The 24977-nt window shown below is 34.6% G+C and overlaps 1 protein-coding gene across 2 annotated transcripts; it reads left to right on the top strand.

Annotated features, from left to right (window-relative positions):
* The first annotated feature begins 603 nt into the window (after positions 1–603).
* On the top strand, positions 604–23301 carry CAND3 (tobamovirus multiplication protein). Of its 2 annotated transcripts, XM_082886424.1 has the most exons (13): positions 604–1114; positions 11392–11442; positions 11740–11773; positions 14080–14166; positions 14254–14305; positions 17843–18017; positions 18130–18225; positions 18549–18609; positions 20112–20176; positions 21270–21344; positions 21459–21534; positions 22386–22549; positions 22929–23301. In XM_082886424.1, exons 1-13 carry the CDS (start codon positions 995–997, stop codon positions 22950–22952), a joined length of 1080 nt encoding a protein of 359 aa, XP_082742550.1. In that variant the 5' UTR covers positions 604–994; the 3' UTR covers positions 22953–23301. The 2 variants fall into 2 exon arrangements, with proteins under 2 accessions (XP_082742550.1, XP_082742551.1); XM_082886425.1 differs by lacking the exon at positions 14080–14166 and having other exon boundaries at positions 627–1114.
* Positions 23302–24977: the final 1676 nt, after the last annotated feature.

Here is a 24977-nt window from a genome sequence, read left to right on the forward strand (position 1 = left end):
TGTTGAATTTTTAGCCATCTTTTCAAAACACCCCTAAGTAAGTGTTAGAGACGATCTAACAATAAGCCATGTAATCTCACTTAACAATTTTATTTATATAATAGCATAAATTTAAAGTCTTACTCTTATTTCAAATTTCTTTTAATTTACGTATAGTTTAGGCAGTAATAGTTTTAACATAAAAATAAAAAAGTTAATTAAAAAACTTATAACCTATGTCAAAAAATTATTTTTTTCTCTATTTTTTTATATATTTTTTCATAAAAAAATTAAAAATTATTTTAAATATACAATTTTTTATCTCATATTTTAATTAAAAATTAAAATATTATATTCCCGAACTTAGTTAATTTGATATTAAGGAGTGATTTAGGATGATCTAAATAAGTGTATTTTTTGACTTTTTATGAAATATGAGTTGAGTATGGGTTAAGTTTAAAGTAATGTGTTAGAGAAGTAATGTGACTTAAATAAAATAATATGACTTAAATAAAATAATGACTTTTTAATTTTTTAATTTTTAAAATTATGCCAAACAAAGCCTAAATTTCACACTCACACCACTGTCCTCGTTTAGTATATTCACCACATACAAACCCCATTAAACGAAGTGGACCTTTTTTATTAGGTCAATCCTCGTTTTCATTTATTATTATTATTATTATTTTTTTCTCTTCCCAAAAGCTTGAAAGCCACCACCCGCGTGTGCGTGTGCGTGCGATGCGAAAGCGTCAGACAGACCACAAATCACTCTCTCTCTCTAAAACCAAACCATACCCCAAAATCACCCAAGCGGATCTGCCATGAAAGAAACTTCTTCAAAGGGTATCCACTTTGATACACCTCCTCTTCACTTCACTTTCTCTCTCATCTAGTATATACCTACCTATATCTATACATATACATTTTCATGTATATATGTGTATGTGTGTGTGAAGTGAGAGAAACTAGAGAGAGATTGTGAGGAGGAGAAGGGGGGCAGGGGGGAAAGGAGATGATGATGATGATGATGTTCGAATTGAGATGCGGAAGTTGTTATCCCAAGACCTTTGTTGGTGTTAATGCCGCTCTTGCTTGTATCGATGCCTCAATTGCTGTTCTCGCCTTCTATCAGGTCTACATTGCACTCGCAATATCTGTATATATATGTCAAAAACATTGATTTTGGTTTATAGGGTTTTTTTTTTTTGGATCATTGCATGGAGTTCTATGATGTGGTATTGGTAGACTGATTATTTGGGAATGATGAGATTAGTGAAAGCCCTTCGTGTTTCTTGATTTTGATTGAATGTTTTATTTGATGGGTAATTTAATAATTAAGCCATTACATTGTTAATGGTTTTATGAAGATGTAGTAGTGAGTGTGAAATCCAATAGTGCAATGTAAAGCTTGGAATTTTTTGAGCAAGGGGGTACATTTGCTAGTATGTCTCACTTTATTGTATATTTGAAAAGGCTAGAGACTACGAAATTTTTTTCACTAAAAGTGTCTTGGAGATGTGCCCTGATGACCCCGTAGGATCGACCGGCAAAGGCTTCCGGATGATCTTTGAGAAATGTTTTTTGTGGTCTTTTTTTAGGGCAAGGACTAATAGGTAGACTTAATTCTCATAAAGTTCTATTGAAACTTATAAAATGGTTGTTAAAAATAATTTTTTATGGTGATTTTTTACATATGTCATTAAAAATTGACAATTAGTGATTTTTTTTTGTCACGGTTTTTATAAATTGTCTCTAAAATTTACAATTAGTGACGTTTTTCTGTGACGAATTTTTCAAAATGTCATGGAAAGTTGAAAATTAGTGATTTTTTTTTTTTGTGATGATTTTTTAAACTATCGCTAAAACTTATAATTAATGACTTTTTTGTAACAATTTTCAAACTATCACCGAAAATTAGCAATCAATAACTTTTTAATAGTGTTAATGAAAAATGTCATTAATTTTCACATGACCTATTGGATATTAAGTCCATCTATTATGATTTACACTTAAGTCTCCAATTTTTTTTTTTTTTTTTTGATACAGTTATGTTATTTCACACTCACTTTCTTGTGTTAGTCATGTTTAGATGTCGAACTCTCTCAAATTGCCAAGTTGTTGCAATTTAAAGAATAGGGACCAAAATTGCCACCATTTCTAAGCTATTTGTTCATCAAACTCTATATTTGGGATATGCGTGATGCACACGATCGAAGCCCACACTGTAAAAACAAAGTAGGAAAACAAGAATGGAGAGAAGGCAAAGAGATGGAGAGAAAAAGGGGTAAAAAGATGTTAAGAAAGTTTCCAATAATGTCAATCACTTGTGCCAGTTATTTTGTATTCGGATATTCTTTTATTTGACACACAACAAAGGTTAGATATGAGAGACCAGAACTGCTTCCTTACCAAAACAACCTTCTTTGGTACTAGAGGAGTGCCACGCACTATGCGCGTGGGTTTTGTCTTATTGAATCCTTTTCCTTCTACATACAACCATCTTAAGAAATTTTAAATTCTTTTACGTAGTTTGTTATTCAATTTATGTAGAATCATGCCAGTTGGCTTTGTAGTTTTTATTGTTTGAGAGACCATAACTGCTCTCATACCAAAACTACCAGTTATAGCAATGGTTATGTTGGCTTTACTAGATAGAATGAGTATAGGCCCCATTTGGAAGCATTTATAAGTCTGCTCATTTAACTTATTTGCTTAAGAAAAAATTGACTAATAGTGTTTGGTTACAATTTTAAATGATAACTTATTTGACCTTTTCTGCTTATTAGCCAAAAGAAGTATAATTTTTATAAGTTACATAGTCTTTTGTCTTAATTACAACTTGTGAGGATATTTTGGATATTGGTACAACAAAAAACTGTACAACAACTTATTTAACCAAACAAGTTCAATTTTTTCATGTATTATCTAAAGTTGCACTAAATAGATTTACAACTTATTTAAATTCTTTTAAGCAATAATTTTAAAAACTATAATCATAAATGCTAACTCGTAAGTGATACCAAATGGGGCCATAATAGATACTAGAATGATAGATGATAAGTTCGAACAGATGAGAGAATAGTCATAGTACCTCTAGAGGCTCATGATCTATCTGGACCAATGCGTTCAAATGCAGTGCAGGAACACAAATGATAAGACTTTTGGTTGGCATGTGCTATTGTGCTAGTCCAGGAGCCTAAAGAGTTGCATAAAACACTTGTTCTGTGCAACTATAATGCACCTTGTACGTTCCATTATTATTGTAAAATTAGTTTGCATTAATAGATGACGATGAAAGATAACTTTAAAAGATGGTTTTCATGAACCATGCACTTGATAGTTGCATATGGAGGACTTTCTCAATGCACTCTCTCTTGCAGGAAGGAGAGAGTATGTAATAAGAAAGTACGGAGTGGATTGTATATTCTGTGATTCCAAGGTTGCGTGCTTTTGTAGAGGATATGATGTTTGAATTGAGAGATCCAAGTTTTTACAATCCTTTGTTACATGGACTCAAGTGGGGTGTCAGGTACAAATATGTGCCTAAGTGCCAGGTTTATCTATTCCTCATGTTGTATAAACTAACGTTAGAGCATTCTATCCATAAATTTAGAGTCTTACACATAGCTATATAGTAATTTTGACTACTTAGACATACTTAGTTGATGCATGTCCAATTAAGTATATTGGACACATCTCATACCCGGACTCAAGTGTCAAATGTCCAACAAGGGTATTTCACAAATTTAGAAAAGTCCTTGTAACTCTTGCTTGCATTTGTACCACTATTGCAGTGCTTGCATCCTATCAAGTCTGTTTAGTTTTTGCTTTTAATTTGTTGTTGTGGCAACATATATACACACTCCCACATGTATCAAATGCATATACATATATTATGCGGATTTGTGTTAAAAAGGAAAGTCTAGTTGTGATTTATAAGGTTCTCTAGGATTAGTTAATCTTCTGATGACCATTGATTTCAACATATAGTTGTCAAATTGGGATTTGAATTGTGAATTGAAATGGTCTCGTACCAAATCTTGAATCGAATTGTGAATCTTAAACATTCGGTCACTTTTTCTAATTTGCTTAGAAAAATATATCTACACACTTGGATATTAAATATTTATTATGAACATGAAATAGTTAGACTTGAATCAATAAAAATGTTATTTTGAATGATAATCACATAGTTTAATAGGTAAGAAGTTAACAAAGGTTCCTATTTAAGATCACCATCTTACCTTTTCCCTTCTTTAGATACTTCTTATCAACAATTCTTAATAAAGACTATAAATAAAGACAAATTCTCAATTTTTAAAGTAACAATAATTTAATAACGATATTGATATTTGGACAATAAAAATACATACTTTTTCAAGTAACAATGACCAAATAATAAGAAAGAATTATTTACAATATTTTATTTTTAAAGCCCAAAATAGTTTAAAAGGTATAAATGATCTCACCTATGTAATATTCAACTATATTTAATTTAATAAAATAACAACAGATAATTCATGGTATAAGTTACTTTAATCTTAAACATCTTTATTATGATTTTTAAAAAATAAAAAAATAAAAATGAGAACGAATGTTAAAAACATGTTAGGTCTGACTAAATCTAATTGGATCCTATTAAAAATTCTATGATCACTAAAATAATAACAAATCGTGTATATATTAGTTATTTTGGTACCAAACGCTATTAGAAGTTGTATTATGTTATTTTCACAAAAAAGATGACAAAAAAAAGAGTTAAAAATATGTTGAACAAGATAATTTCAAGAATTACATGAATCGTAAAAAGTGAATCGAATTGTGAATCATGCGATTCACTAGAGATTCACTGTTAAAGTAGATTCACCAATAGATTCGTATCGATTTTGAAAAATTACAAATCGAATCGTGAATTAGAATCACAAATCGTAAGATTCTGATAACAGTATATAGGTTTGTGTTGTTTGGAGCGATTGAGACCAATGATGGTGATATTTGTTTTCTTTCCTTTTTATTTCCAGATGTTGATTGATTGTTATTTTGTAGTTATGTAGTTAACATTTAGGCTAAGCCAATTTAGGCACTTAAGTTATTTTTTGATAGTGGTCTTGTATAAATGCAATAGCAGAAATGGATTCTTCCAGCTAGGTACCTGGACTAAAAGAGATTCTCTTGTAAACGTTATTAGTGATGTACTTAAAAAACCAATAAGTGATGTGAAACGCTTGAATTTTTTTATTTTTGAATATAGTTCCTTTGGGAATAATGCCTTGCATAGTTGTTAAAATGCGGTGTGCAAGCACAAACAACAAGACTCTTGGTTGGGTATGCTAGTGGAGGAGTCTAGAGAGTAGCAGCAAACACGTGTTGTGTACAACTATTATCCCCCTGTATGTTGCATTTTTATTGTGAAATTATTTGCCACTAGCAGATTTGCCACAAAATTCATATATGTTAAAAGATATCACCTACACTTTGAAGTTGCAAAACTAAAGACATCAATGCACTTCCTCCTTCATTTGTTAGAGATTTAGGGAGAGAGAGAGTTGCTATATATATATATATATTAAGAAAGTAGGAAGAGATTGCTGCGTTCTATGATGCCAAGGGCGCACACTTCTGACAAGGAGATGATGGCAGACAGAAGTTGCTATCCAAGGCCTTTTGTGGATGTTAATGGTTCTCTTGCTTGCTTTCATGGTGCAATTTTTGTTCTTGCATTCTATCAGGTTTGTTCTGTTCCAGTTTCAATTTGTTCAGGTCAATCCAAGCACACACAACATACATATGTGTATGCATGTGTTATGAATTGGAAATTGATTGTTGTTTCAAGTTTTTTCTTGGATTAGTCTATCTTTTGATGATCATATGGAGGTCTGAGATGTAATCCTGATGGAGTGATAATTGGCTTCTGTTGTGCTGTTGGGGACTTATGAAATAATCTCTTCCTCTTCTTCTTCTTCTTATATATATATATATATATATTTTTTTTAATACTTTTTTTCCCCTTGTTGATGGTTAATCGATGGTTTTGTAGCTGAATTTAAAGAAAAGGAAGAGAGCTTGGCATTGAACTGTTTTCTTAATGATGGTTTCATAGAGATGCAATTGAAGTATTAAAATTTGATAACGTTTGCATATAATCATTTTGATCAATGTTTATACTGTGGATGAATGCTTTCCACAGTTGTTAAAATGCTTTGGAAGTGTAAAAAGCAAGACTACTTGTTGGCTATGTGCGAGTTGCAGAGCCTACAGAGTTGCAGGAAACATGTTTTTCTATACAACTGTCATGCATCCTGTATGTTGCATTTTCTATTATGGAATTAGTTGGTGCCAGCAAATTGGCTATAAAAGATGCTTAAGAATTCAAACCACACACTTCATAGCTGCAACAGAACAGCTTCTCAGTGCAGTTCGTCTCTCATTTCTTGGGAAGATAGAGAGAGTGGATCTATATTAAGAAAACAGAGGGAAATTAGTGTGTTTTGTGATCCCCAAGGGTGCATGCCTTTGAAGGAGAGATGTTGTTTGATTTGAGAGACGTAAGTTGCTATTTTAAGGCCATAATGGCTGTTTTGTTGCTCTTGATTGTATTGATGTCACAATTGCTGTTCTTGTATTCTATCAGATCTGACTCTGTTCTTGCTTCTAATTTGTTATTGTAGATTTATGTGGGCATACACCCACACATATATGCACATATATTCTTGTTAATGTTTACACACAACATATATACACACACGTATATGTAATTGTGTGTTTGTGCTTGTCTAGAAATAGGAAAATGACTGCTTTCTAGAATATATATATATATATATATTTTTTTTTGGGGGGGGGGGGGGGGTGCTTTAAAGGTCATGTTGTGATGGTTTATTGAGGTGTAAAATGTATTTTGGATAATCTTGTAGTTGGCTTAGGTTTGTGTTGTTGGGAGTGATGAAATTACAGAAAGCGTGAATGTTTCCCTCCCCCCCCCCCCCCTCTTTTTCTCCCTTCGCTGGTTGTTACTTGATTATTATTTGATAGTTATGTCCTTGCAATTTAATAAAATGAAAGGGAATCATGCAATTAAACTATTTCCTTGATTATGGTTTTGAATATATGCAATTGTTGTAATAGCAAACAGCCCAATGCAGAGTATGAATTATTTTAACATAGTTGCTCCAAATGCACATGCTCTATCTGGAGTAATGCATTGCATCATTGCATGTTTGTCAAACTGAATGGTGCACATAAATGGCAAGGCTTGTGGTTGGCTAGGTGCTGTTGGAGGAGTCTAGATAGGTGCAAGAAACAGTGTACTATACAAATGGGTTACACTCTATTAGCATTATTGCGTCAAATTAGTTCCCAACTGTTGTCAAATGCCATTTAAAATGGAATTTTTCTTGTAAGTAATAGCCGTTCATGATGGAAAATGTTAAAGAGAAGTAGGGAACATGATAAAATTAAAATTATGTTCAAGGTAACTGACCCCTACAAGATTAGCAAAGGAAAGTTAAAATCATAATTTATGCTTAGAAAATTCTCACAATAGTAGTCATCAACAGTAATTATATATAAGGATGATTTGTCAAAGTATGAACTTTGAAGGTGATTGAATCAAGCAAGCTATGCACTTAATTCTTCCCACGTACTCAAAACCAATTTAAGGCTATCACATGTTGAATAAAGTTACATTTTAAAAAGATGTTTACACGTTGAATAATATAAGGACTACAATTATGATATTAGTCGCAACCTAACTGTAAGAATTTATGTATTATTGATTGATATTTGATTGATATCTATTTGATTACAAATTACAACTTCTATAAATAGAAAAGAAGGTGGTAGTAGGTGTAGTGTAGTGGAGGTGGTAGGTGAAGTGGGTGCTAGTGGAGATGGTAGGTGTGGAGAGGTGTAGTGTAGTGGATGGTAAATTCTAACAGCCCCCCGCAAACTCAAGGAGGATAGGAACTAACCAACTTGAGTTTGAAGAGAGGAACAAAACAAGAAAATACAGAAAAATAAAAAAAGATAAAAAAGATAGGAGACACTGTATGGTCGTGTCAGACCGTTGGTGAAGACTCTGAAAGGTGGTGCCATAACGGGGTAGAGGACACTGGATGGGTGTGCCATAACGGTGTAGAGGACACTGGATGGTGGTGTCATAACGTTGTAGAGGACACTGGATGGCGGTGTCATAACGGTGTAGAGGACACTGTAGGGTGGTGTCATAACGTGGTAGAGGACACTGGATGCTAACCGGAATCAATGTCGGGACAGTTTATGGGGTCTTGTCGGACCGTTGAAGATGCTAACCGGAATCAATGTCGGGACAGTTTATGGGGTCATGTCGGACCGTTGAAGATGCTAACCGGAATCAATGTCGGGACAGTTTATGGGGTCATGTCAGACCGTTGAAAAAACTAACCGGAATCAAATGTCGGGACAGTTTATAGGGTCATGTCGGACCGTTGAAAAAACTAACCGGAATCAAATGTCGGGACAGTTTATAGGGTCATGTCGGACCGTTGATGAAGGTGCACCCTCAAAAGGCGTGCCCAATTTTAGCAAAAGGCGTGCCATCAAAAGGCGTGCCCACTTTATCAAAAGATGTGCCATGAAAAGGCGTGCCAGTTTGTCGGATGTCAAGAGGCGCGCGATGCGCGTGGCTGGCTCTGTGTCATGGTCTTTATAAACCGAAGCGGAGGAGGCAGAAACTGAGACAGAAAAACTGAGAGAAACCTCTGAAAAATTCTTCGTTTTGCTGAGAAAGAGAGGTTTTGCTGAGAAGAAACTCTGTAACACTCTCTATAACACTCTGTTGCCCAAAAAAAAATGGCTTCGTCTTCCCGCGGGCTGCTCACCCTCTTTCCCGACCTCAACGAGTCCACAGGAGAGAGAACTGGTGCGGTGGCCAGTGAACCTCAACCAAACACCGCTGGGTATACTCCGTTGAACTTTCCGATGCGGTCTGTGGAGCAAAGAATGGCAGGGCTGTCGGATGTGGAGGCCAATCAGTATACTTTGAAGGCTTGTGTGGAAAGCATGACGGCGGTCACAAACCTGTCGAACCGGCTGCAGAGTAGGACAAATGAGGTGCAGCATTTAAACTCCCAGCTGGCTCTGCTCCAACGCATGTATAAGGATGCGCGAGCAGAGATAAGCGTGCTAAGGGCAGAAAACAAGGAGCTGAAGCGGAAGGCCACCGTGATGTTCCGATTTGGAGGTCCTCCATATGCTGCAGTGGAGGAGTATGGGGGAGTGAACGTGCTCAGTGGACAAGGAAACACGGAGACCGGACTGGCACGGGACACCCAAGATAAAAGTAAGAAGAAGAGACCTGCAGTAGAATAGAGAAGGGAAAAGAAAAATCCCACTGTGGGTGTGGTTGTTTTGTTTGTATTTTTTTTTTTTTTTTTTTTTTTTTTTTTTTTTTTTTTTTTTGGTTTGTGTAAAATGATGATCGGGGTGAGGCCCGACATGAATAAAATGAATAAAATAAGTTGGTGTGCAGTTCATCTTCTTCCTCTGTTTGTTTGTTTGTTTTTTTTTTTTTTTTTAATGAAAAAAAAAAAGAAAAAAGAAAAAGAAATAAATAAAATAAAAGAAAGAAAGGGGAGTGGTGTCTGTTTGTGCCGTGAGTGAGTGTGTGTCACAAGAAAAAGAGGGATAGAGAGAGAGGGAGTGGGTGGAGTGCATGTGAAAGGCAAAGAAAAAATAGATTAAAAATAAATAAAAAAAGGGGAAATGAGTTCAAAAAGGGGCACGGGTAGTGGGAATAATAAGAATAATAATAATAAGAGAAAAAGAAAAAGGTAGACCACGTGGGTCATGTCGCCAATGTAAGATAGTGGTTAGTGATGCACTAACTTTCGCAGAGGATGTAGCCAAAACCTTATTCTTCCAGCCAAGATAAAGAACCCCGTCCCTCTCTGCAAATCTGAAAGTCTCGCTGTAGTCCTTCAAGACTCGGCTAATTTCAAGACTCGGCTAATTTCCACCCTCTCTGCTCCCTCACATGCTATTATGTTTACAATGTCCCGAGCCACACAGTGCTCTTCTGCACGGATCCGCTGCTTATCATCTCTTGGACGAACGGAATATGCTTGGTGGCCTGTACCTTTGAGGAATATGCTTGGTGGCCTGCACCTTTGGAGCAGGTGGCGCCGGAGTCGGAGAGGATGAACAGTGGTCCGTCGGTGGAGATGAAGCTGCAGGTGGTGTTGGTCGAATCACGGCTGAAGGCAGTGGTCCCAAGGGAGTGCAAAGCAAGATGGTAACTGGGTTGGTTTTGATGGATGAAGATCCGGCATGCAGAAATAGTTGGAAGATGAGAGGTCCGGCGGGCGGCCAAGGCGAGGCTGCCGCCCGCCGGTGAAGCGAAAATACTAGGTTCTTAACCTTGCTCTGATACCATGTAAGAATTTATGTATTATTGATTGATATTTGATTGATATCTATTTGATTACAAATTACAACTTCTATAAATAGAAAAGAAGGTGGTAGTAGGTGTAGTGTAGTGGAGGTGGTAGGTGAAGTGGGTGCTAGTGGAGATGGTAGGTGTGGAGAGGTGTAGTGTAGTGGATGGTAAATTCTAACACTAACTCACCCCAATAAATTGTTAAATCATGTCGTAGGCTAGCTAAAGAAAAATGTTCTCCTCACCATTTAGTCCCATTGGTTGTATTTAATTAAATTGGATGGTAAAAAGGGCGTCATGTCCATTCCCTTACTTTTTGAACTTTCACTTTTTCTATTCCCTTGACTTATGCATTGAGTATTTTTGCATGTCTTGTTCTATATTCCCTTTAGATTGTTCAGTAGTGTATGTCTACGTGTTCAAGTTAGGTTGCCAATTATTTTTCTTTATGGTTTATCTATCAAGCTTGAAGTGGTTATGAAATAAATAATGTAATTTTGCATATAATTGCATAATGTGTTAAATCTTTAACCTAATCACATAATGGATTCCAGTGATCGCTTGATACAAAAGTGAGTTCAAGCATGTGCCAAAACATTAGAGTTTTTTTTTATCTTATACCACGGGTGGTTGCTCAGGCTTGAATAATAACTTAGGCCCCCAATCATGATTTGGGTTGAGCTATGGGCACACAACTAATTGAAGTGTAAAAGAGATCACATAACATGATGGCTATGTGCACTTTATGGTTTGGCACTAAAGCATATCCATGCACTTGTTTGTACTGGTGGTATGTTTTTCCAATCATTAAAATATTGACTCTTACAAGTTGTTTGCTTTATATGTCATTGGTTCTATAGTTTTGAGATACTATAGGCTAATATATGACAAGTTTCTTCTCACTTCCCCCTCCCTCCTTTTCATTCTTTATTTATTTGTTATAGAGAGTATACTTATTGCTTTATTGCATCATTTGATTTGCTGCTTTATTTTACCAGTTGATGAGGATCCATGCAAGGAATTCACATCTTGGCTGGACTCGCCAGAAAGTAAGTGCTATGTTAACATGTATCAATGATCCAATTACTCTCTTCTTCTTCTTTTTTTTTAATTATTTTTTTTTATAATTTTATTTTCCGTTGAGATGCAAGCTATGCAATTGTTGGTTTTTGGTTATATTAGTTGGCACTGCTGCAGTGCTATGAAACACACACTTCAAAATAGGTGGCGTAGTATGGAACACTTCACATTATGTATCCTTTCTTTTAATACTTTTTTAGGGGCCATGGCATGGTCTTATTTAATTTTTTGGATTGTTCTTGACACAATTGAGCTTACAATTGCAGGTATTTCACCTAATTATTGGCTCTTCTAATGTGGGTAAGGAATTGCATTTTTCTCAACAATAATTCTTATTTGTGCAGCATTCGTTGTTCTTCGATATTTCTTTTTACTGTTTTTATGCACTTGTAAAAGTAAGATTGCATCTACATTTTATGCTGTAGAACGAACAAGGTAATCATTTACCGTTTTTATTTATTTTTCAACGCATTCATCTAGTGACTGCAGTTAATTTTAATTTAATGAAATTTCTGCTGATTAGTGTTATGAATAGCCATAAATTGCATCAAGCATGTTAGTAGAACTACATAGAGCAGATAACAAAGTAATAAAGTGGGAAATTTCTGGGGGAAGAAAACATAAAGCAGCACTATCATGGATGAATTGTGTATAATCTAATGCAATTCATGCCATCTGTTTTCATTTAGCTTGACTGACTGAAAACTTCTAACCATATTGACTGAGACTGCTACACCTTTAGCAGGTTGCCATTCCTATACATGAAAAGTTTGTTTTGAATTTAATTACATATAACTCATGTCAATGATGCACCTTACAAATGTGAACAATAGGATGGGTACCTTGTGCCATCTTATTTTTTTCCTTTTTTAAGGGTGGAGGTGCATTTATCTTCTAGTTTAAGCATATTCCCTTTCTATTGGGTGTTGAGACTAAAATAAATTTGTTTCTTCGAAAGTCTGCCTTGGATATTGAGATCTGTCACTTTTTTCTTTTGCTTGAAATTTTTTAAATTTTATTATTGGTGATTATGGGTAATGGTGTCTTGCTGCTTCATTTAGGATTTGTATTTTCTATTTAATTATTAAAAGTATCTTGGAGATAAAGCATTCTTGTTCGTCTCTTCACTGTGATGTTCTGTATAATTGTGGAACCTGCTTTCTTATCCACTTCAAAGCATATCTAGAGTATCGGGACAATTTGAGAACTTGAAATTTCAACTGATGTTGATTTTTTTAGGTGGCTGTATTTTATTTTCTGTAATTCCAAATGTCTATAGGACTTGATTTCAACATCTTCCTTTCTTGCATTGAGGTTATTTGTAAGTATTCATCATCAGCTAACTATCGTTTTACCAAAATATATTAGCAAGGATCAATAATTACTATCTAGCTAAGAACCACAAATACAGAATGACAAACACACTAACATGATAGATCTTAAAAATGTAGGACATGCCACGTGTGGGATACACGCTAAATATATATTTTTATATATTTATTATATGTCATATATGAGTACTTTAGTCAAAGATAGAAGGGAAAATTGCATTTATGTGGAAAAAACTCAAGGTAATTGCACTTTCATGGAGGTAAGGGTTGTCCCACGCTACAATTTTCACTTGCACTAAACATGGGCTCACTTGTACTTCCATGAAAGTGCAATTATTTTGAGTTACCATTTGAATGCACTCTTCCCCAGATAAAAAGGTGATCCTGTACACAAGACAGGATCTTCAGAGGACAAGATGTACCTTGTCTTGCCCCCATTTCATAATTGGATCTGAAGTTATTTTGTTCAAACTTGTAATGTGTTTTATGTTTGTCTAAGTGATGGACATTTGTCCCTTTGTGTCCAAAGTGTGTCCAGGTCTAAAAATTTAGGTGAAGTGGGATTTGGGACATATAGGAAGTTAGATTATAAGTGAAGATTTCAAGTTTTTGGCTTTCTGCTGTATCAGCTGCAGAAATATACTTGCAATTTGATTTAGTGAGACAACCCGTGATGGAGAGTTTAGAAGGTAAATTAAAAGGGTGTAAAGGCGATATAAGATTGCTTGGGACTTCTTCGAACTACTTTCACTTTGATTTAGGGAAATGAATAGCAAATTATTTTTATGGAGGAATATTTATTGGGGATGCAAACGTATTGAGAGCTCGAAATTAAGTTACTCGAACCTCTTTCAATACTATATATCTGGATTTGTAGGATTACTATAACTGAGAGGCTCAACCCTTGTTATGTTGCCCTGAGGGGAAAATTTTCTGCAAATTACAAACCACAAAAAGAAGGGGGCAAAAGAAGAGGCGCACAGAGTAAGAACCTTCTACCTCTTACTGGGATGTTGTCTGTGTTTCTTCATTGTAATGTGATACCCACTGTAAGCCTTTACATTGGGGAAATATGTTCTGTGTTGTTTTGTTTTTGTGTTGTTTTGTTTTTTCCCCCTCTTTTAATACACATTGTAGGTTAAGGAATTGTTGTGATAAATAATCATGGGTACATCTTTCTCAGAAGTAATTCAAGAGTAATCTTCAAGACCTATGGTTTTTTATTTGCATGGAAGGTTGGAACTGATTCATGGATTTTTTCCCCTGTCCTAGCAGGTTACTTTTTTTATTTTGTGTTAACTCTTGTTGCTGCTTGCAAGGGTTGGCTTTGCTGGTCGCACTCTTGTGGCTTTATTGTCATGGGTATATCCTTATATTCCAAGTAGAAACTAGATATCCATAATAATTGTCTGTCAGAAATAGTTAAATTGTGAAATTTTCATTTTGCAGCGTTCCCCAAAATTTTGTTTCTTGCAGCATTTCTTCTACTTCTATCATTCTGGTATGTGCTCCCTTCTTTAAATTTTTAAGAAGTCATAATCTGCAACTATACAACTATACGGTTTTGGGCCAACTGAAACTTTAAATGTATATTACTTATCCCCCTCCCACCAAAAACATACTTTTATATGTTGTTAGTTTTCATTTTCCATTTGCAATAACTAACTTTTTTGTATTTCAAAGAATCAGAGGGAGTCATTGCATTAGCATATGGTTGCCAGACGTAATACTGCAGTCGCTTTAGTAGTCATCGTGAGGAGTCATCATTAGCATATAGGAATTGAACATGCAAGATTGCAACTGTTTTAGTGAGAGTGCCCCCAAGTTTTTGATCCGTAGGCAGTGGGAAGTGTTCGTATTAGTCTGACATTGGATGTGAGGCCTTTAAGTGAGGAGTAGATAAGGTCTTACACCTCATTGAAGGTTAAACTTGTTCTTTTGGGGAGTGTAGTGGTTTCACTCTTGCGAAACCCATATTTGGTATTTCTGTGTTGTGTGATTATGAATCTCCTTTCCTTCCTCCTCAAAAAGGAAAAAAAAAGAAAAGAAAAAAGGAACTGGATAATTTTCATAGATCTGGTTACTTTGTATGTGAAAAAGGTCAAAATGAGATTGTTGAAATGATGTTTGTTTGTTCAAAAAAAAAATCATGTTCGTTGGGTTAAAACAATACCTTGTATGGGGTTGTGGCTAAGGACTCTACAATTTGGGTATTTAGAGCAACTTCAGTGGGTTGCCAAATGACTTGCTATTGCCAAAGTTTGGTAAGAGTTCATGAATACAACTCTCCAGTGGGATGCTATCTTTTGCCAAATTTTGGCTTGCCACATCATCAAACTCACTGATTCCCCCCTCCAATGTTTCCAACAACAAAGAAAAAACCAAAAATCCAACAAACTTAAACACAGTTTCAACATCACAAAAAATTCAATGCCACATAAAATCAACACAAGAAATAAAAAACCAAAAAAAGGAAAGAAAAATAAGTTGAGGATCATCATTGTCGATTGTTGATCCATACTATGTTTGAGGATCATCATTGTTACTGGTTAATCATCAATTGATGACCAAACTATCGGCAATTGTGGATCATCATTGAGTGAAGACGTTTGAGAGGGAAGAGGGGTCTGAGATTGTCATTCTCTGTGATCGTGGATTGTCATTGATCGTTGTTCTTTGTTCACCAACAATTAACCAAACCATTGATCAACGATCAACCATCACCATCCAATATCTAGATTATTTTCAAACAAACATTTTTTTTTTGGTGCCAAATTCACAAGTCATACAAGGCATTGTGTCAAGTACAATTTTTGGTTTATTTACATGTACAAGTTGGACATTTTTTCCATTGCCACTGCATACAAATCCAAGTTCCCTAACATTCTAGGAAATCTATGTTTCTCCCCCTCCCATAATAATGTAGAATTGTCTGCCTCGTTTGGTGATCGTAAGTATTATTCTTCGTAAAAGTCAACAATGTGGGTGTTTGGGAAGTGGGTTTTTTTGGTAGGTTTTTTTAGTTGTAGGATATTATTTTTTTTATGTTTGGAAATATAGTTGGGTTTTTTTGTGGTTGGATGTGATGTTTGTGAGAGAAAAAGTGAAATGATTATAGGGTTTGATGTGATATTTTGTTTGGATTTGTTTTCTTTGGTTTTGTAACCAGTTTGTCTTTTAGTGAAAAAAAACAAAGAAAAACCCAAAATATTTGTTCCCAAACACCGCCAATCTCTTTGTAGAATCTCTTAAAAGCCTTAATTGTTGTATTTTTGCTAATTCTTGTGTACTCGTCCACAAGATTAAGGAGCATATCTTATTCAAGCACCCAAAGTGCTGTAGTCATCTTCAGTATGCTGGGTAACCTAGTCAACACTGGTGGCATCATTTTTTGGGGCAAAGTAATCGTCATATTGTTGGATTGCATTTAAGATACAGAGAAATAATGACCGATTCATATGAAAGCATCTTCGAAAGATGTTGGTTGGGTAGACAAAATCCTCAGCAAAGTAATCTCTAAGGGGTTGTTTGGGGTGTCCTAAATAAGTGCACTTTTTGTCTTTTTGGACTAAAAAATTGAGGAAAAAAATATGGATGTTTGGGTTAACTTTTTGACTTTTTATGAAAAAATGTGTATTAAAAAATTGTATAAATTAGTATGTAGGAGAAAATTAGGATTGGAGGTTGTGCAGCCGTAAGTTTTGACATTTGGTGAATAGTGATAACTTTTTAACTTTTTGAGTAACTTTTTGACTTTTTGGTAACTTGCCAAACTTGCCCTAATTATTTGCTCATTGCTATAGATTCTGTCATGGTGGATGTGTCGTCGGCCACTTGTAAAACCAACATGTTTAGTTTGTTGGTCAAATCAATGTGTTTCGTTTCATCTTCATTGGGTGAAAAATCATCAAATCTCCTCTAATATATTTTTCTCAAATTGTTCATTGTAGTAGTTTAAATGGTAGGGAAAATCTTTTCCTAATTTATGGAGAAGAATATGGAAGAATAGTAGTTGAGAATGATAGTTTGGGAAAAGAGAAAATGGTAGTCTAAAAAGGAAGGAATGATGGTTAAAGAATGGTAGTTAAAAAAAAAGAGAGAAAGACGGTTGTGCCAAAATGACATTTGCATCAGTAGAACAGCATTGCTAAAATTTAGAAATTTGACACTGTAGTAGCATGCCACATTATAGCTTTGGCATTGCCAAAACGGCAATAACCAATGGAGATGCTCTTAGTTAGTCAAGTCTATTTAGGTTCTGAAATTGCTAATGTTATTCTTCTTGTCCACTTTCTTAATCAATTAAGAATCATCAGACACTTCTTTGTGCTGATCAAATTCTCTTTTTCCTCTGTGTGTTGTTCTTCAGTTTATGCTATAAAAGTCCCTATAAAATCTCAGTAAGTCTAGGAACACAAACTAAAAACAGAACCAGACACAGAAAACATATGGATGGACAGGATTTGATAAGATTTGTTGGTGGGGACAGCCTCTGGAAAAGTCCGTTCATCAATGTAATTTTTGTGCTTGGTTTTGTGTTTGGTTTCAATGTTCCTACTGTTATTGTTGTGACTTAGGCTATAAATTTTCATCTCCTTCTTGTTTTGGCAATAGTGTGCTGCAATATTTTTTTGTGTCACATGCTGATGGTACTGCATTATATGCATCGAATTCCCCATCTTGGAAGAGATTAATGATCATGTAGATCACATTTATCTATTGCATTGTTATCTACTTCAACATGTACTCAGTTGTCACAGAATCTGTAGTCTACAAGTCCTTTACCACTTGAGGTTATACCTATTTCATATAAGTTCTTAGTCTCATGTTCACAATTCTGAACATATTGGTACTGCAAAGGTTTGTAATTATTGGGACATTTCATACTTATCTAGGAAAAGAAACTATTTGCATAACTCAAGCAATAATCTTATGCAAGTTTCAACTTGTTCTTATCAAGTTGATGGATTTATTATTTAAACTTGTCTATGTAATTTATAAGCTATACCCTGCACCTCTTCTGGGGATGGTTTTATAGGGTTGACCTTTGCCATCAGACAAATGACGAAGATGATGAGGATGAGGAGTGTAGTCCTCGAGAAGCATTGTTGGAGAGAACATCAAATAAACCACATTCAAATGCTGATAGTCACAGAAGATGTTGCCCTTTCCGTATTGTCCATGTTGGAAGCCGCCAGAAAATTGTGATTTTGGTATGGAAGTGGTGAAAGTTTTATGTATAATCTCTTTTTTGTTAGTGATCATAATGTGCAATGTCAAACAAATTGATGCTCTTTATTCTATTAACTCATTGCTTTTGAACAGGTTACTGCATTAATTTTTGTTTTAATGATAGCATCCACTATCCTTATTTGGATTGGGATGGGAAGGAATCCTATTGACTCAGAAGTGGTGGCCCGGGTATGGACTTACTTCTGATTAGTTTTATTGTTGACGCATTAATATTCTCAAGGAGTTCATACTGACTTTGTTTTCATTCACTAGTTAGCCAATATTGTTACAATCTGATTGCACACAGCTATTAAATGTTAGATTGGTAAAAAATGATTCCAATGGTAAGAAGTGGGTTTTGAATGGTTTCAAAATGATTTTCAAGTTTTCACCTTGCAAGAAATGCACTTTCCAAGGTTTTTTTAATTTTTATTTTAATTTCTTTTGTAAATTTTAATTTTCTTGTCATTAATAATTAGTTACACAATGGTACAATGGTTGTAATCATGCAGGTATATGTAGATTTTTCTGCCGCAGTGACCCTTTTATTAGGAGGAGCATTAGCATGTTATGGTGAGCATCTATTATTGTATCATAATTTTTAGGTGTCTTGTCTATTGCATTTATCATCTAATGCAAAAGTAGTACGAACCTTGTTCACATAAAAGAAAGAGCATGATAGTAGCTTCAATGAACTAGAATTGTGTTTAATTACTGATTGTTTTCTAAGGTACTATGGTTGGCTGAATGGAATTTTTTCTTTGATATTTGGTGTTTTCCTGCTTTTTGATTAGATGTGCTCCCATTGAGACTGACTCAATACCCATTTTTTCTGTGATGAAAATAATTTCATCATTGGATGATCAAGTCCTGTAGAAATTGTTTTAGGGTAAATTCAAACCAATCCATAAGTCCCTTTTCCCCTGTTATATTAAGTTTTTAGTTCATTATCTACGTACTTTTTCAGCCTTCCAAACATCCCCCCTCCCCCTCTCTGGTCTGGCTCTGTGAGGCTCTCTATGCATTCTAAAACCACCTTTTTCTTTGTTGTTGCTGTTGCTTTTGTGCAGTTCTATGGCCTTTATTATTCCACTCTCGAAAATGGAGAGCAACGACTCAGTTCTTTTTAATTATGTTCCTATTCATTTATTTGATTCTATAGTCAATTATGTTCAATCTGTAGCTGGTGTCTCATAGTGGATTACGGGGATAGGAAATCATCAAGGATGAAAAGACTTTTACTCAAGAAGGCTGGTTGTCCTAAACAATCAATGGGGTATGGCTTTTGGGACAATCAAGGGGCTAAATCCCTATATTACTTTGTGCAATACTCTTTGACAATGCCTGCAATCAATTCCTAGTGCGGCCTTCTAGCATTTTCCTTTTTAATAAGCCACATGGAGATTGTTTTCCTTGATTAGAGGACATCATATCCATCATTCTTGACAATGTCACCTCCCAACAAAATTTTACACTTTGACCACATCAGATTCTCACAGGGGAGCTATGTTGTTTAAGATGACTTGTGAACTCTTTAACTATTTTTGAAAGTTCAACGGGGGAAGGATGTGGAAGAACTATCTTTTTCCTAGTTTTAAACTTGAAAAATACATCATTTGTAGCATGGAGATAATTGGTAATGGAGGCTTAAAATTCTCTTGACTCAGCAGAAGATGAAAGTTATATTCCAACATATGTGAAGTTGGAGAAACCTCAGTCGTACATCCAAAACTAAAAGGTTTAGTTCGTAACTCAAAAGTAACTACCCGCTCTCTCTGTTTGTTTTTCTCATGAGAAAAATGAACAGACCCTCCCCCTCTTTAATCCTGGACTTCGATTCTTCAACTGATCACTAAGATTTCTCCCATTTTACTGCTAAAGTTGGAGCCCTAAATTCAGTGAATCATGGTTTAAATGGTGGGGCTGTGGAATAGAACTTTTGCTCATATTTTGTACCCTTTCAATTGTTGAAAAACCTGTATACTATGTATGAAGGTTTCTTGAGTTACTGTTCTCCTTATCTCATTGAATTGCATGTTTTCTATTAGTTCTTATTCAATGATTTTTATATTCAGGACTCGTATTATTCTTGAAAATGAGGAAAGTAAGATCTGAAAGAGCTTCTTCTGAAATGCGGAAGGTATTGAGTTTATTGTTTTTCTATAAGTTTTCTTTGCTAATGATTTTTAATTATGTAGTTGTTTGTACTAATGACATAATTTTACCCTTTTGTATCTGTGCTGTGTAGTGTCCTACAGTCATCCCTCAAAAATATATTATATAAATTTAAGTTATACTGAAGCTCTTTGGTTACTAATGCATTAATGTTTATATAATAACTTTATATATTATGCATACATACATGTATAGATATATATTGCTATAATTGCTACTGTAGAGGGCAAAAATCCATTCTAAGAATATGAACAAGATGAATGTTTGAGGTTCTGTGCAGCAGTGATCCTGCAAAACAAATAAGCGGTAAACACCTTGGGCCAGTTGTGGCATGGCCAGCAGCAGTCAGTCCGATAGATTTCTTGGGAAAGAATTCACAGTAGAGAGCTCAGAGTGCCTTACTAATAGATTTCTCATATCTCTCCCCGTTAAAGTCGGGTAATACTTATGCATTGTGTGACTTATCCTCTAAGCTCTATAACTACCTCAAGAGAACATGGTGGCACCAGTCCTAGAGCATAGTCAACTCCTGTTCCAACTTCCAACATCTTTCTGCAAGCTGCCCACTTTCTTAGTTATTAGGGGGTGATCCCCTAACTGTAGGCATGATCTTCCAACAACCATTATGAGTACCTTTACTCACTATAAGCCACATCTGTCAGCTATCTGTTAATGCCAACCACATGCAATCTCATCAAGTAGCCTCAGAGTTTGTGGGGCTTGTCCCCGGCACACACGTGTCTGGTGCTTAAAATTTCATCTCCCACTGCTACCATTCAAGGATTTTTTTTCTCCCAATTTTTTTTGTCTATCAAGTAATGGAATTTTTGATGTTCCACTATCAAACGAAGTTGGTTAGTTAAAGAATTTGCAAATAATAGAATTACAAACACTAATTGTTAACAGGTCATGTGTTATGTTTCCTAAATATGTGGGGTCTTGATTTATCTTGGGTTTGGGGATATTTCTTTTGTTGTATTTGTATTTTTCAATGATTCTTTTTTAGTCCCTAAACTCCAGAATCCTTAACCTTTAGTGAAGTATTGTTTTCTGTGCAGGTTGCAGGCTTGGCAATTGTGTCTGTTCTATGTTTTACTTCAAGTGCTTTGGTTGCTCTTTTTACTGATATACCCGTATGTACTTGTCTGCTGGTCCTTCAATTATCATTTTCAATTCTCCAACTCTGGTTGCGTTGCGTATTACATTTTTTTTCCCCCCTCTAAAAACTTACACGCTTAATAATGCAGATGCTTTATGACTGGAATCATGAGCATGTTGACGGTGTCTATACCTCTCTTCTGCTGATTTTGTATTACTTCATAGGTATTTGTTTTAACTTCTCCCTTCGTGTTTCACATTGCTAAGCATTGAAGCTAGGCGATTCTATCATTATTTATGGTACTGTTCTTATCTTCTCGTCCATGGTAATTTTAAGGAAAGTTTATTCTGCTGATCCATTTGAGGAGTTTATGAGTATGATCTTTCACTATACCATTAGCTTAGAAGAATTCAAAACTAAAGGAAAATGCACTTCGCACTGCTTTATAAAGTTACTGGGCCATCCATATTTTTTGTTGTACTCAATTTTAAAATGGGTTGTACAATCTGAATATTAATTTTTGAAGATAACTAAAATAAATAAACAAATAAAACTCAATTTGGGAAAATCCTTTCAATTTAATGGAGTAAATCCTTTGAGAAATTTAGGGGTATGGGTACATCAGTTACACCATATTTAGTCTTCCAAATTTTTGTTCCCAATATTTTATAGGCCACAAGATTGATTTGAAAACCAAGACATTTTTCTGACACCCAGTAGCAGCAGGGCTGATTGACGTTTCCAGTATACAATTACTGGTCCAGCTCCAGTTTTGTCCATTTTTTTTTTGTTACTTTTTTCTTTTAAGTTAATTTGTCCTTCATTTTTTTTTTTTTTTTTTTGGGTGTGTGCGCAATAATTACTAAATTTAATCAGAGAGCAAGATGGGGATATAAAGGTCAAGTAAATTTCTTTAAAGAAATGGAGGAAAGAATAAGTAACCAATTAATAACATTCTTGACTAAATAGCATTCTGCCCCGTACATTTTGCATTTTGTTCGCAAACAACTGAAGCAAGTAATAAATCTGAAAAGGTTTCTAATTGATTAAATGATGTCTTACATTGCTTGGGCAGGTTCATCTATACCTTCAGCCTTTGTATTATGGGTTATGAGGGAATTACCACCTGCAATTGCGGTTAATATAGTAGAAGAATCGAGGACAATAGCTTTCATCCATGATAGTTCAGTATCCATACATCCTCAGACCTGGGCTGCTGCCGCAAGCTCGCAGAATCAGGTTCCAAATGCTATTTCTTTTTCCAGTTCTGTTCTACAGTTTTATTGGAGCGAGAGTTGTCTACTCAACTCCCTTTTATCTCTAACTGTATCGCCTTTGCAAATTATATTCCAGAAGTCTCATGTTCAATTATGATTTGAAGTTGTTTTCTCTAATTTTGATTGCTAGTTGCTAGAAAGTGTAAGTATTCATAAAATTATAATCAATCAAGTTGGTCCGTTAATATTTTCTTCTCTTCATCACCTACTGAGTGTCAAAGTAGATTGTACGATCCATGAAGAACTATTTTATCATTTTCTTCTGTTTCGATCATTAGCATTCTTGTGGTTGTGTACAAGAAATGCAACAAATCTTAGTGACTCGAGTTTTGAAATTGCAGGTATCAAGAGCAAGCCCTATATAACGACAACTTGTGCATGGATTGTTTTTATGCAAATTAGCGGAGCTTGTGGTGGTCTTTCACAAAAAGGAAAATTGTCAGAGATGAGTTGGATTGTTGCAGTCGGTTGAGGTCAAAGAAGATGAATGACATCCTTTGACACGGCATTGGGGGTGCAGCTGTAAGGCTGCCGCGGCCATGATTTTGCCATTTTGTATATAGCAATGGAACACAAGCATCTTTTTCTTTTTTTTTCTTTTTTCAAATGTTTTTGGAGATTTTCTTTTTCCGCATCTAATGGCCATGAGATGTTTTCCTTATATAGTATTGTTTTAATTTTAATTTTAATCTGAATTTATTGATGCTGATTAAATGTGCATTTAATTTCCACTAGCCTCATTTTGCTTTCTAGAAAGGATCTCAAGAGTAGGAAAATAGGAAATTAAATTTCTTTTACGTTAATGTGAATCGATCTATCATAGAACAGAAGTTGATGCATCATTTTGGAACAATTCAAAATGAAGTTGTTAAGTGCGACTTCTATTTATAACTTATTATGCATCAATAGCTTAATACTCAGATTTTTTACATTTTCTTTTAGGTTTAAATTGGCCAGTTTTTTTCAAGTTCTTTTAGGTTTAAATTGGTCATGGCCTTGTTTGGTGGAGTGTTTTTAAGTTAAAAGTTGATAATCAGAAAGTAGAAATTAAAAACACTTTTATCCTAGCTTTCAAATAATTAGCTTTTTTAGCTTATTTAAGTTATTTTTGTCCAATAAGTTATAAGTAGAAGTTGAACCAAATAATTTAACATAAATTTTTATATCAAAATAAGTTATAATCACTCTCAAAAGCTATAACAATTAGTCTCATTGTGTTTTTCTAGGATTATTTTACAAGCTACCAAAATCTCATTGGACTTGCAAAATTTATTCAGTCTTTTGAGAGAATGGCTCCTCTTGATACTATTATACTTTGTATTCTTTCATAATTTATTTTATGAGTTTCATTTTAGGCTATACTAATGATTTAAATCGTTCATTTCATAGACCCAACAATAATGATAAGTTGTATAAAAAACTAGTTTCATCGGATATCATACACATGAAAAAAAAAATTATATTTTGTTTTTTAAAATATAAAATTGCTAGTAGTTATGAGTTTAAATTTAAATCATTGATTTTATAAAGCAAAATGTAATTTGTTTATCTATTCATTGATGTTTGACAAAATTGATTTTTTGCATTAGTCTTTATTGTTAGATTTATTGTTAGATTTATGAGATAAAAGGATTCGAATAATCATTATGAGCTTAGAGTGGAGCACACAAAATGAAATATAGAGGAGTATGGAGAATAGTAGAATGAAAAGGAGTTATTTCCCAACATTTAAGTCAATTGGCCGATTTGGTGTAATTTATCAGATTAGTTGAGATCAAAATTAATACAATTAAAATTAAAATATCAAAGAACAAAATAAAATAGGGTGCATAATTTGCAAAATTTAGGAAAATTACCGATCAATGGTTGTTTCAAATTATATATATATATATATATATATATATATATTTTTTTTCTTTCTTCTAATTCATGATAAAGTTTATGTTTTTATATATTTGTATTTATTTTTCAAACTACTCCCAAATTGAATTTTCTCCAAAAATTAAGCCTAAATTTAATAAGCGAGGGTAATTTCTGCACAATAAATAAGGGTTGAAGTTCATGAAAGAATAGCGTGCTCTGGGAAGTGCAGATCTGCACAGAGTAACAAACGGTGAGACTGCCCAACCGGAGTTTGGTCAGAAATCCCTCCGAGGGTAAAGTTAGGGACTAGGGGAGAAAAAGAAAAATGCAAAGAGTGTATATGTGTTGAGTGTGTGGATTTCGGATGCCTTGAGGGTGAATAGTGCTCACCTTTTATAGGAGAAGGTTGCTTGTCTTTCAAAATCTTCTCTCTCCGCCATCTGTCATATTTGTCTTGTTCGTGGTCGTCTCCCATTAGAGGAGGACAGCCACTCCACATGATACTTAGATGCAAGTTTGTCCTGTTT

Source organism: Camellia sinensis, chromosome 9, assembly GCF_055761805.1.
Source record: "Camellia sinensis isolate YWXY chromosome 9, ASM5576180v1, whole genome shotgun sequence".
NCBI lineage: Eukaryota > Viridiplantae > Streptophyta > Magnoliopsida > Ericales > Theaceae > Camellia > Camellia sinensis.

Excerpts from the sequence above, each read along its gene's own strand:
- CAND3 (XM_082886424.1), top strand. The coding sequence starts at position 995 with ATGATGATGATGATGATGTTCGAATTGAGATGCGGAAGTTGTTATCCC. Across the intron at positions 1,115-11,391 it reads CTGTTCTCGCCTTCTATCAG|TTGATGAGGATCCATGCAAG; the intron begins GTCTACATTGCA and ends TTATTTTACCAG. Across the intron at positions 11,443-11,739 it reads TTGGCTGGACTCGCCAGAAA|GTATTTCACCTAATTATTGG; the intron begins GTAAGTGCTATG and ends TTACAATTGCAG.